This window comes from Stegostoma tigrinum, chromosome 19, assembly GCF_030684315.1.
Source record: "Stegostoma tigrinum isolate sSteTig4 chromosome 19, sSteTig4.hap1, whole genome shotgun sequence".
Taxonomy (NCBI): Eukaryota; Metazoa; Chordata; class Chondrichthyes; order Orectolobiformes; family Stegostomatidae; genus Stegostoma; species Stegostoma tigrinum.
Window position 1 is genome coordinate 51,329,004 of NC_081372.1, and position 13,364 is coordinate 51,342,367.

Below are 13,364 nucleotides of genomic sequence, written 5' to 3' on the forward strand. Positions count from 1 at the left end.
ATGTTGTCAAAATATCTATGAACTTTGCATCCGTATTTGTGTCACCACCTGCTTGCAACAGTAGTCGACTCACCAAATTTAAGGGCATTTAAATTGTCATTGGATATACATATGGATGATAATGGAATAGTGTAGGTTAGATGGGCTTCAGATTGGTTTCACAGGTCAGCACAACATCAAGGACCGAATGGCCTGTGCTGCACTGTAATGTTCTCTGTTCTATCTTCTTTATTGAAGCGAAAGTAGACTCAACTGTTAATCTTTTCCCTCGGTGTACACCTGAGCATTTCTAGTCTCATCCTCGTAAATCCAGGAAGCACGATCTCCAGTGCCACTTCAACCCTTTTTATGAAATGATGAAAGTAACTGCGTGTGACATATGATGCAGATGAAACAAATTTCAATACATGTTTGAAAGTTGCGAGTTTTGCTGGAAACGTTTCTTGCACCAAATGTTTCTGTATTTCTACCTCAATTCAGGTTTGAAGAAATTGTGTTGGACCCAGACACAAACACCGTTTACATGTCTCTAAAGATGGTGCTAAACAGTGAGATTTGTACTCTATGTACTCAGTGTACTCTATTTTCTTTCCTTTTTAATATTTGTTCAGCTAGAGGCACACCTGGCTGAGGCTCATTTTGGTATATTTGTTTACTTTCTTGCACCAAATCAATTTCCTTTGACCCCTGAGGACTGACTCGTCCACAATCAGTTTTCCCTGTAACCCACTGCATCACAGATCTTTCTTTTGTACGAAAGATGGCCAGGTGGAGAACTAAAATGACAGGCCTCTGAAATCTGCAAGATTAAAGAATGAAGGCCCCCATTGAAAACCCAGCACAGGAAATGCTTTTGGAATTTTCATGTTTACATCACGCTACGAGATTTCTTCACCTCCCCAGACCAAGTCCCAGATTCTGTGAGTGCCTGCCTTGAGGTAAGAATTTTCCTCCAAGCAATCTGGTCTTGAGCTGGGTGCAATTCCACCGTTGGCCAACTGTCTGCGTGGAATTTGTACATTCTCCCTGCGTGTACATGGGTTTACTCTGGCTACTGCATTTACTTCCCGTAGACCAAAGATGAGCCTGTTAGTGAACAAACCATGCTTAATTGCCCATGGTATCTTGGGGAGGGTAGACTAGATGAATAAGCCATGGGAAATGCATGGTTACAAGGATAGAGGAGAGTGAGGGATGCTCTTTGGAGGGTTGGTGTGGACTTGATGGACTAAGTAGACTGTTTCCACAATGTAAGGATTCTATCATAAAATGTAATGGTGCGATGGTTTACTCATAACAATCATTTCAGTGAACTGTCACCAACTGCAGCTTGTTGTGCTCTAGACTGTGCTGTGATTCAGAGTGAAGCATTCTTGTGTGTGAATTCAAATTTGTAGTTTCCAATCTGGCATTGACAGCAGCTGATTAATGTGCAGTGAATGGCAGTGATAATGTTGAACTTTAAGATAATTTGTCATTTGGATGACAGCCGTCATCTGTGGATCCTGGGATATGATTTGAAAGGAGAGCCGGAGAGGCCAATATTTATTCCTCATATTATCACAAAAATGGCTTATCTACGAATGTAGAATTTGCTGTGTGCAGGTTGTTGATGAAGTATTCTTCATGAAGTGTTGAATACCCTTTGAAAATACTTTAGTATTTATACGACTATCGAGATATGCTGTGTTCATGAAAGATGTGCCATGTCAAGAAAATGGTTTTGCTGCCAATATTTCGAAACTGCTTTTTCACTTTCTCATTTGATTTTGTCGCCTGCTGAAAATAGAGGATAAATATCCAGAGAATACCTGTCACTCACAAGTGGAATGCAACAACTGGGTGGAAAAAATTGGCATTAACTTTATTAGGAAATGGTTTTGAATAAATTGTGCAGCGTTCCAGGCTGAGAGGAAAATCACTGAGCATTTCATACATATGCGATTGCTTCTTCCTCACAAAGAGAGACTTACAGCAGTTATGAAGCTCTTTGCTATATATGTAGCTCCAGTCCTGTCAAACAGATTTTGAATTCTTTGCAATCATTGAGTGTATTTCAGATGTCTAGGCAGTGATTCGGAGAAGGGAGACGACGCACAGGTCATGAAATTTTTGTATCACAGTGGGTTGCTGATGGATGTTGGCTGTTTTATTGGACATTCTCCAACATCTTCGACCATTCTGTGAAGGGTGGAAGACATTTGATTGAAAGCAGACATAGTTTAAATACTCAGTAATAAACCCACACAATATCGCTAATTTTTAAACATTTGCACATACCATCAAAGTCAAGTTTGCCATCACTGTTCTTGTCCCACTCCCTGATGAGTTCATGAACTTCCTCCTCTGTAACATGCTCCCCAGCAGCCATGATGGCAATATGCAGCTCAGAACATTCGATGAAGCCGTCAGCATGGCTAGAGTCATCAAGAAAAGTATGAAAGTCCCCAATCCAGCAATGTTATCTGCCTTACCAAAATAGAAGTTGAGAAAAGATCATATCCATCTAATTTCACTTTCTTTCTGTCTGGAAGTTTACATTATTTAATCTCATCAGGTAATCCAATTTAAAAACTGGCTTACAACAAATCTAGATGTCATGCACGAACACATGTGGAAATAGCTTCATAAACCTCACATTTGAACTCACCTGTTTCATCCAAAAATGATACAGTTCCCACACAATGTCTCAAATTTCTCAAGACCTGAATTCAATAGTGTGCCCTCTGCTCTGAAAGCAATTACAAATAATTTGACATTATCACCTTGAATTATGTTCAATTGGAAATGGCTTCCCTTTCATTCAAATGATAATATTGAATCACACTTTGTGCTCTTCCACAATTTTGTTCGTGACAGTTTTGTTTTCTGAAAATCTTCTGTTGATATTCTCTCCTTATGTTCTCCATCGCCTTTTACGTGGATAAGTGTGTTGCTGACAACGACTGCATTGTTGTCCATGCCTAATTGCACTTGAATGGAGTTGCTTGTTCAGTAATTTCAGAGTGAAGTTACAAATCAGACAGCGTTCCACTGGTCTGGATATATATTCAGGCCAGCAAGGTAAGGATGGCAGATTGTCTTCCTTGAAGGAGACAAGTGAACCACATAGGTTTTCACAACAACCACTCAGACTTTTCACTATCATCAACGACATCAGCTGCAGATGTATTGATTGAGTTTTCTATTTCACTAGCTCACCGGATGAGATTTGAAAGTTTGTTCTTGGAGCATCAGCATGATCCACTGGCTCGCTAGTCTGAGACATTTCCATTATGCTACTATCTCCCTGAAGTGAAAACATGCTGTCTATCCACATTTTCAAAACATCTGTGAGTATTGCAACCATCTATGGATCACCGTTTAGTCTTCTTTGTTGAAGGGAAAATAGTCTCAACTGTTAATACTTTTACTTAATAACAGTTAAAACTGTTAATAACCGCCGACGAAACCCCGCCCACGGTCGACGCCGACGGAACCCCGCCCACGGTCGACGCCGAAGGAACCCCGCCCACGGCACCGGAACCGCTGCAGCAGTTACCACCTCCACGTCCAGGTACTTCACCACACACACGACCCTCACCGCAGCTGCTTCACCCACCCCGATCCTCCAACCGCTGACGGAACCCCGCCCACGGTCGACGCCGACGGAACCCCGCCCACGGCCGACGTAACCCCGCCCACGGCCGACGCCGGCGAAACCCCGCCCACGGCCGACGGAACCCCGCCCACGGCCGACGACCTCATCGCTCCGGCCACAACCTCCACAGCCAGCAACCCCAGAGGAGACAGCCACACTGAGCCCTGCCGCATCTTCACCATCCCCCCAGACCTCCCACTGACTGAGGACGAACGGTCAGTCCTTAGCAAGGGGCTCACCTTTGTCCCCCTACAACCACACATCAACGAATACCAGTCACGGTTGGACATAGAGCAGTTTTTCCGCCGTCTTCGCCTCCATGCCAACTTCTTCAACCGGTAACCCAACCCTCCTTCCACTGACCCCTTCACCCGCTTCCAGCACAAGTCCTCCTCCTGGACACCACCCCCAGGCCTCCTGGCCTCCCTCGACCTCTCCATCTCCAACTGCCGTCGAGACATCAACCGCCTCAACCTCTCCACCCCTCTCACCCACTCCAACCTCTCCCCCGCAGAACGGGCAGCCCTCCGTTCCCTCCGCTCCAACCCCAACCTCACCATCAAACCCGCAGACAAGGGTGGCGCAGTGGTATTATGGCGCACTGACCTCTACATCGCCGAGGCCAGACGCCAACTCTCCGACACCACCTCCTACTGCCTCCTCGATCATGACCCCACACCCGAGCACCAAACCATCATCTCCAACACCATTCACGACCTCATCACCTCAGGGGACCACCCACCCACAGCCTCCAACCTCATTGTTCCCCAACCCCGCACGGCCCGTTTCTATCTCCTTCCCAAAATCTACAAACCTGCCTGCCCTGGTCGACCCATCGTCTCAGCCTGCTCCTGCCCCACCGAACTCATCTCCACCTATCTGGACTCCATTTTCTCCCCTTTGGCCCAGGAACTCCCCACACGTCCGTGACACCACCCACACCCTCCACCTCCTCCAGGACCTCCAATTCCCTGGCCCCCAACACCTCATATTCACCATGGAAGTCCAGTCCCTGTACACCTGCATTCCGCATGGAGATGGCCTCAAGGCCCTCCGCTTCTTCCTGTCCCGCAGGCCTGACCAGTCCCCCTCCACCGACACTCGCATCCGCCTAGCTGAACTCGTCCTCACACTCAACAACTTCTCTTTTGACTCCTCCCACTTTCTACAGACTAAGGGGGTGGCCATGGGCACCCGCATGGGCCCCAGCTATGCCTGCCTCTTTGTAGGTTACGTGGAACAGTCCCTCTTCCACACCTACACAGGCCCCAAACCCACCTCTTCCTCCGGTACATTGATGACTGTATCGGCGCCGCCTCTTGCTCCCCAGAGGAGCTCGAACAGTTCATCCACTTCACCAACACCTTCCACCCCAACCTTCAGTTCACCTGGGCCATCTCCAGCACATCCCTCACCTTCCTGGACCTCTCAGTCTCCATCTCAGGCAACCAGCTTGTAACTGATGTCCATTTCAAGCCCACCGACTCCCACAGCTACCTAGAATACACCTCCTCCCACCCACCCTCCTGCAAAAATTCCATCCCCTATTCCCAATTCCTCCGCCTCCGCCGCATCTGCTCCCACGATAAGACATTCCACTCCCGCACATCCCAGCTGTCCAAGTTCATTAAGGACCGCAACTTTCCCCCCACAGTGATCGAGAACGCCCTTGACCGCGTCTCCCGTATTTCCCGCAACACATCCCTCACACCCCGCCCCCGCCACAACCGCCTTAAGAGGATCCCCCTCGTTCTCACACACCACCCTACCAACCTCCGGATACAACGCATCATCCTCCGACCATTTCGCCATTTACAATCCGACCCCACCACCCGACATTTTTCCATCCCCACCCCTGTCTGCTTTCCGGAGAGACCACTCTCTCCGTGACTGCCTTGTTCGCTCCACACTGCCCTCCAAACCCACCACACCTGGCACCTTCCCCTGCAACCGCAGGAAATGCTACACTTGCCCCCACACCTCCTCCCTCACCCCTATCCCAGGCCCCAAGATGACATTCCACATTAAGCAGAGGTTCACCTGCACATCTGCCAATGTGGTATACTGCATCCATTGTACCCGGTGTGGCTTCCTCTACATTGGGGAAACCAAGCGGAGGCTTGGAGACCGCTTTGCAGAACACCTCAGCTCAGTTCGCAACAAACAACTGCACCTCCCAGTCGCAAACCATTTCCACTCCCCCTCCCATTCTCTTGATGACATGTCCATCATGGGCCTCCTGCACTGCCACAATGATGCCACCCAAAGGTTGCAGGAACAGCAACTCATATTCCGCCTGGGAACCCTGCAGCCATATGGTATCAATGTGGACTTCACCAGTTTAAAAATCTCCCCTTCCCCTACTGCATCCCTAAACCAGCCCAGTTCGTCCCCTCCCCCAACTGCACCACACAACCAGCCCAGCTCTTCCCCCCGGCCCACTGCATCCCAAAACCAGTCCAACCTGTCTCTGCCTCCCTCACCGGCTCTTCCTCTCACCCATTCCTTCCTCCCACCCCAAGCCGCACCCCCAGCTACCTACCAACCTCATCCCACCTCCTTGACCTGTCCGTCTTCCCTGGAATGACCTATCCCCTCCCTACCTCCCCACCTATACTCTCTCCACCTATCTTCTTTACTCTCCATCTTCGGTCCGCCTCCCCCTGTCTCCCTATTTATTCCAGTTCCCTCTCCCCATCCCCCTCTCTGATGAAGGGTCGAGGCCCGAAACGTCAGCTTTTGTGCTCCTTGGCCTGCTGTGTTCATCCAGCCTCACATTTTATTATCTTGGAATGCTCCAGCATCTGCAGTTCCCATTATCTCTGTTAATACTTTCCTGCTGTGTGAAGCTGAGGATTTTTAGCCTCAACCTGGTAAATCCTCAAAGAACTGTCTCCAGGCGACTCTTATATCTTTTCGTATAAGATCATGAAAGGTGCACCATGTCACATGCAATGTAAATGAAACCAATTTCAACACATGTTTGCCAGTTGCGAGTCCCGCTAGAAATGTTCTAGGAACAAATGTTTCCACACTTCTACCTCACTTTGGATATGACGAAGTTATATTGAGCTGAAAACACAGACTCTTTTTCACTTCTCTGGATAGATGGTGTTAAAGCGAGTGACATTAATGATTCTCATTATTATTTCATCTTTTCAGCTTCTGAAGTATTTTGTATAATTGATATACTTATTTGCTACAATGGTTTATTTACATGAACCAAAAGGCAAAATCACCTTTGTGTCAACATATCAGGTGGCTGCTACTTCATTAGAGAGAGATGATTGGTGGTGACTTCGACCAGAGGGTCACTGTGACTGAGTTGAGTGTTGAGGGGAGTCATTCACGGTAACCTGAGGTGGTGTAGGAATTAAACCCACACTATTGTTTATGCTCTCCCTTGCAAAGTAGCTAAACAGGCAACTTAGCTAGTCGGCCCCGTACCCTACATTTCCTTGAAGCAGGGATGTTTTTCTGATTGCTTTGCTGATCTTTTAGGAACTTGTCACTTTTTCAATACATACAATGGAGAATCAACAAACTCAAAATAGAATTGCTGCGCTATCATGTTTATATCAGTCATGTAGAATCTCAAACTCACCCATCAAGTACACAAAAGAATTCTGCGATGTCTTTGTCAGACTTTCCTTTCACTTCTTCTCTCATCTGCCTCGCCAACGTCACCAAGAACTCTTCAAAATCAATGGTGCCGCGACCGAAGACCACACTCTATTGTGAGCTCTGTCCATTGTTAAACATGAATATTTGTGAACCAAACAATTTTTGAAGAGAAACTGCAAATGTTTTAGCTGCATGTTACCCTTTTTGAGACCAATTGCAATCTGAGATTTGACTATCTTTGGGACACCCAAGATATCAGTCAAATGTGAAATGCAGAAAACTGTTGCGTACTAAATCGTGAAGATATGAAATAATTTACAATTAGATTTAGAATTTTTTTATCATGTGTACTCAAGTACAGTATTACAAGAGTACAGTGAAAATGTACAACATTGCCATGCGTGTCCCATCTCTGGATCAAAGGTAGTTGCGCCCAAAAAATGTAGGTACAAATTAGTAACTGAAAAAGAGTTAAAAAGTTAAGCATTACCTTCAGATAGCAAGTAGAAAAATAAAGAATAAAGGTCATAGTTAACATTACAGATCTTCTTAATTTAGTCTAGAAAGTAGAACAGCTTTTTAACCTCCAGTATTTTTCTTATCTGCTCCAGAAGGAATCGTCGAAGAAATAACTTCACAGAGTAAAATTAGACACAACACAATTTGGATTCTGCTGTACATTGGAACGATCAAACGCACAAACTGGAAGACCATTTTGCCGAACACTTCAACGCAACTGGTAAGAATGTCCCTGTGCTTTCTTTGACGTGTCACTTAAATTGCCCATGATGCTCTCTGGCTGACATTGACTTGGCCTGCTGCACTGTTCCAAGGAAGGTCAAGGTAACAAACTGTGCCTTGTCTTTCAATAAGGCATTTTATAGCTGCATGGGTTCCAACTGTTCATTCCATTTCACAGAGTGCTCCATTTTGTTTCCAAATCTTTCGTTTTGAATGCTTGTTCAGTGAAGGTGCACACCTGCTTCAGGCACATTTTGGTTTATTTGTTTGCTTTCTTGCCCCAAATCAATTTGCTTTGGCCCCAGAAGACCGACTCTTCTGTCATCAATTTTGCCTGTCTTCCATTGCATCACAGATCTTTCTTTTGCACGAAAGATGGCCGGGTGGAGAACTAAAATGACAGGCCTCTGAAATCTGCAAGATGAAAGAATGAAGGACCCCATTGAAAGCCCAGCACAGCACTTCCAGGTGGTAATGTTCATGGGATAAGCATATTTTTTCGCCAGAACCTTGGTGAATTTCTGTGTTGCATCTTGTAAATGGTGCTGAATGTATTGTTGCACTACTTGATCCTTGATTTCATTTTTGTGTCTCATACTTGAAATTGTGTGAGGCAATTGCCATCTCATTTTGTCTATAACACTAACTGTTGCACAGTGGATCAGTGTTTGGTACTGCTTCCTCACAGTGACAGAGAGCTGGGTGCAATTCCACCCTTGGCCAACTGTCTGCGTGGAATTTGCACATTCTCCCTTCGTGTACATGGCTTTACTCTGGCTACTGCCTTTACTTCCCGTAGACCAAAGATGAGCCTGTTAGTGAACAAACCATGCTTAATTGCCCATGGTATCTTGGGGAGGGTAGACTAGATGAATAAGCCATGGGAGATGCATGGTTACAAGGATAGAGGAGAGTGAGGGATGCTCTTTGGAGGGTTGGTGTGGACTTGATGGACTAAATAGACTGTTTCCACAGTGTAAGGATTCTATGATAAAACGTAATGGTGCAATGGTTTACTCAGAACAATCATTTCAGTGAACTGTCACCAAGTGCAGCTTGTTGTGCTATAGACTGTGCTGTGATTCAGTGTGAAGCATTCTTGTGTGTGAATTCAAATTTGTAGTTTCCAATCTGACACTGACAGCAGCTGATTAATGTGCAGTGAATGGCAGTGATAATGTTGCACTTTAAGATAATTTGTCATTTGGATGACAGCCGTCATCTGTGTATCCTGGGATATGATTTGAAAGGAGAGCTGGAGAGGCCAATATTTATACTTCATAATATCACAAAAGTGGCTTATCTACGAATGTAGAATTTGCTGTGTGCAGGTTGTTGACGAAGTATTCTTCATGAAGTGTTGAATACCCTTTGAAAATACTTCACTATTTATATGACTATCGAGATATGCTGTGTTCATTAAAGATGTGCCATGTCAAGAAAATGTTTTTGCTGCCAATATATAGAAACTGCTTTTTCACTTTCTCATTTGATTTTGTTGCCTGCTGGAAATAGAGGATAAATATCCAGAGAATCCCTGTCACTCACAAGTGAAACGCAACAACTGGGTGGAAAAAATTGGCATTAACTTTATTAGGAAATGGTTTTGAATAAATTGTGCAGCGTTCCAGGCTGAGAGGAAAATCACTGAGCGTTTCATACATATGCGATTGCTTCTTCCTCACAAAGAGAGAATTACAGCAACTATGAAGCTCTTTGCTATATATGTACCTCCAGTCCTGTCAATCAGATTTTGAATTCTTTGCAATCATTGAGTGTATTTCAGATGTCTAGGCAGTTGATCGGAGAAGGGTGACGACACACAGGTCATGAAATTGTTGTATCACAGTGGGTTGCTGAGGGATGTTGGCTGTTTTACTGGTCATTCTTCAACAACTTTGACCATTCTGTAAAGGGTGGAAGACATTTGATTGAAAGCAGACATAGTTTAAATACTCAGTAATAAACCCACACAATATCGCTAATTTTTAAACATTTGCACATACCATCCAAGTCAAGTTTGCCATCAGTGTTCTTGTCCCACTCCCTGATGAGTTCATGAGCTTCCTCCTCTGTAACATGCTCCCCAGCAGCCATGATGGCAATATGCAGCTCAGAACAATCGATGAAGCCGTCAGCATGGCTAGAGTCATCAAGAAAAGTATGAAAGTCCCCAATCCAGCAATGTTATCTACCTTACCAAAATAGAAGTTGAGAAAAGATCATATCCATCTAATTTCACTTTCTTTCTGTCTGGAAGTTTACATTATTTAATCTCATCAGGTAATCCAATTTAAAAACTGGCTTATAACAAATCTAGATGTCATGCACGAACACATGTGGAAATAGCTTCATAAACCTCACACTTGAACTCACCTTTTTCATCCAAAAATGATACAGTTCGCACACAATGTCTCAAATTTCTCAAGACCTGAATTCAATAGTGTGCCCTCTGCTCTGAAAGCAATTACAAATAATTTGACATTATCACCTTGAATTAAGTTCAATTGGTAATGGCTTCCCTTTCATTCCAATGATAATATTGAATCACACTTTGTGCTCTTCCACAATTTTGTTCGTGACAGTTTTGTTTTCTGAAAATCTTCTGTTGATATTCTCTACTTATGTTCTCCATCGCGTTTTACGTGGATAAGTGTGTTGCTGACAACGACTGCATTGTTGTCCATGCCTAATTGCACTTGAATGGAGTTGCTTGTTCAGTAATTTCAGAGTGCAGTTACAAATCAGACAGTGTTCCACTGGTCTGGATATATATTCAGGCCAGCAAGGTAAGGATGGCAGATTGTCTTCCTTGAAGGAGACAAGTGAACCACATAGGTTTTCACAACAACCTCTCAGACTTTTCACTATCATCAACGACATCAGTTTTATGCTGCAGATGTATTGATTGAGTTTTCTATTTCACTAGCTCACCGGATGAGATTTGAAAGTTTGTTCTTGGAGCATCAGCAGGATCCACTGGCTCACTCGTCTGGGACATTTCCATTATGCTACTATCTCCCTGAAGTGAAAACATGCTGTCTATCCACATTTTCAAAACATCTGTGAGTATTGCAACTATCTATGGATCACCGTTTCGTCTTCTTTGTTGAAGGAAAAATACTCTCAACTGTTAATACTTTCCTGCTGTGTGAAGCTGAGGATTTTTAGCCTCAACCTGGTAAATCCTCAAAGAACTGTCTCCAGGCGACTCTTATATCTTTTCGTATAAGATCATGAAAGGTGCACCATGTCACATGCAATGTAAATGAAACAAATTTCAACACATGTTTGCCAGTTGCGAGTCCCGCTAGAAATGTTCTAGGAACAAATGTTTCCACACTTCTACCTCACTTTGGATATGACGAAGTTATATTGAGCTGAAAACACAGACTCTTTTTCACTTCTCTAGATAGATGGTGTTAAAGCGAGTGACATTAATGATTCTCATTATTATTTCATCTTTTCAGCTTCTGAAGTATTTTGTATAATTGATATACTTATTTGCTACAATGGTTTATTTACATGAACCAAAAGGCAAAATCACCTTTGTGTCAACATATCAGGTGGCTGCTACTTCATTAGAGAGAGATGATTGGTGGTGACTTCGACCAGAGGGTCACTGTGACTGAGTTGAGTGTTGAGGGGAGTCATTCATGGTAACCTGAGGTGGTGTAGGAATTAAACCCACACTATTGTTTATGCTCTCCCTTGCAAAGTAGCTAAACAGGCAACTTAGCTAGTCGGCCCCGTACCCTACATTTCCTTGAAGCAGGGATGTTTTTCTGATTGCTTTGCTGATCTTTTCGGAACTTGTCACTTTTTCAATACATACAATGGAGAATCAACAAACTCAAAATAGAATTGCTGCGCTATCATGTTTATATCAGTCATGTAGAATCTCAAACTCACCTATCAAATACACGAAAGAATTCTGCGATGTCTTTGTCAGACTTTCCTTTCACTTCTTCTCTCATCTGCCTCGCCAACGTCACCAAGAACTCTTCAAAATCAATGGTGCCGCGACCTAAGACCACACTCAGTTGTAAGCTCTGTCCATTGTTAAACATGAATATTTGTGAACCAAACAATTTTTGAAGAGAAACTGCAAATGTTTTAGCTGCATGTTACCCTTTTTGAGACCAATTGCAATCTGAGATTTGACTATCTTTGGGACACCCAAGATATCAGTCAAACGTGAAATGGAGAAAACTGTTGCGTACTAAATCGTGAAGATATGAAATAATTTACAATTAGATTTAGAATTTTTTTATCATGTGTACTCAAGTACAGTATTACAAGAGTACAGTGAAAATGTACAACATTGCCATGCGTGTCCCATTTCTGGATCAAACGTAGTTGTGCCCAAAAAATGTAGGTACAAATTAGTAACTGAAAAAGAGTTAAAAAGTTAAGCATTACCTTCAGATAGCAAGTAGAAAAATAAAGAATAAAGGTCATAGTTAACATTACAGATCTTCTTAATTTAGTCTAGAAAGTAGAACAGCTTTTTAACCTCCAGTATTTTTCTTATCTGCTCCAGAAGGAATCGTCGAAGAAATAACTTCACAGAGTAAAATTAGACACAACACAATTTGGATTCTGCTGTACATTGGAACGATCAAACGCACAAACTGGAAGACCATTTTGCCGAACACTTCAACGCAGCTGGTAAGAATGTCCCTGTGCTTTCTTTGACGTGTCACTTAAATTGCCCATGATGCTCTCTGGCTGACGTTGACTTGGCCTGCTGCACTGTTCCAAGGAAGGCCAAGGTAACAAACTGTGCCAAGTCTTTCAATAAGGCATTTTATAGCTGCATGGGTTCCAACTGTTCATTCCATTTCACAGAGTGCTCCATTTTGTTTCCAAATCTTTCCTTCTGAATGTTTTTTCAGTAAAGGTGCACACCTGCTTCAGGCACATTTTGGTTTATTTGTTTGCTTTCTTGCCCCAAATCAATTTGCTTTGGCCCCAGAAGACCGACTCTTCTGTCATCAATTTTGCCTGTCTTCCATTGCATCACAGATCTTTCTTTTGCACGAAAGATGGCCGGGTGGAGAACTAAAATGTCAGGCCTCTGAAATCTGCAAGATGAAAGAATGAAGGACCCCATTGAAAGCCCAGCACAGGAAATGCGTTTGGAATTTTCATGATTCCATCACCCTGTGAGACTTCTTCACCTCCCCGTGCCAACTTCCAGATTCTGTGAGTGCCTGCCTCGAGATAAGAAATTTCCTCCAAGCAGTCTGGTTTTGATATCTGTCCAGCACGTAGATAAATATATAGCAAGGTACGATCACCTGGACGTGCCTACGATTCACGTGTGACTGTTTTGGTTGAATATCTTGAGCCACTG

General features: G+C 43.9%; 2 protein-coding genes across 2 annotated transcripts; both read right to left on the reverse strand.

The window, feature by feature from the left end:
* Nucleotides 1–1,839: 1,839 nt before the first annotated feature.
* Nucleotides 1,840–7,663, reverse strand: LOC132210737 (troponin C, skeletal muscle-like). Its single transcript, XM_059652653.1, has 4 exons — nt 7,640–7,663; nt 7,245–7,372; nt 2,281–2,417; nt 1,840–2,181 (listed from the first exon to the last, which is right to left on the reverse strand). The coding sequence occupies exons 1-4, from the start codon at nt 7,661–7,663 to the stop codon at nt 2,150–2,152; spliced, it is 321 nt and encodes a 106-aa protein (XP_059508636.1). The 3' UTR covers nt 1,840–2,149.
* A 1,907-nt stretch (nt 7,664–9,570) lies between these two features.
* Nucleotides 9,571–12,670, reverse strand: LOC132210754 (troponin C, skeletal muscle-like). The gene is made up of 4 exons (XM_059652838.1): nt 12,522–12,670; nt 11,918–12,032; nt 10,012–10,148; nt 9,571–9,912 (listed from the first exon to the last, which is right to left on the reverse strand). Exons 1-4 carry the CDS (start codon nt 12,649–12,651, stop codon nt 9,881–9,883), a joined length of 414 nt encoding a protein of 137 aa, XP_059508821.1. The 5' UTR covers nt 12,652–12,670; the 3' UTR covers nt 9,571–9,880.
* Between the last annotated feature and the right edge of the window lie 694 nt (nt 12,671–13,364).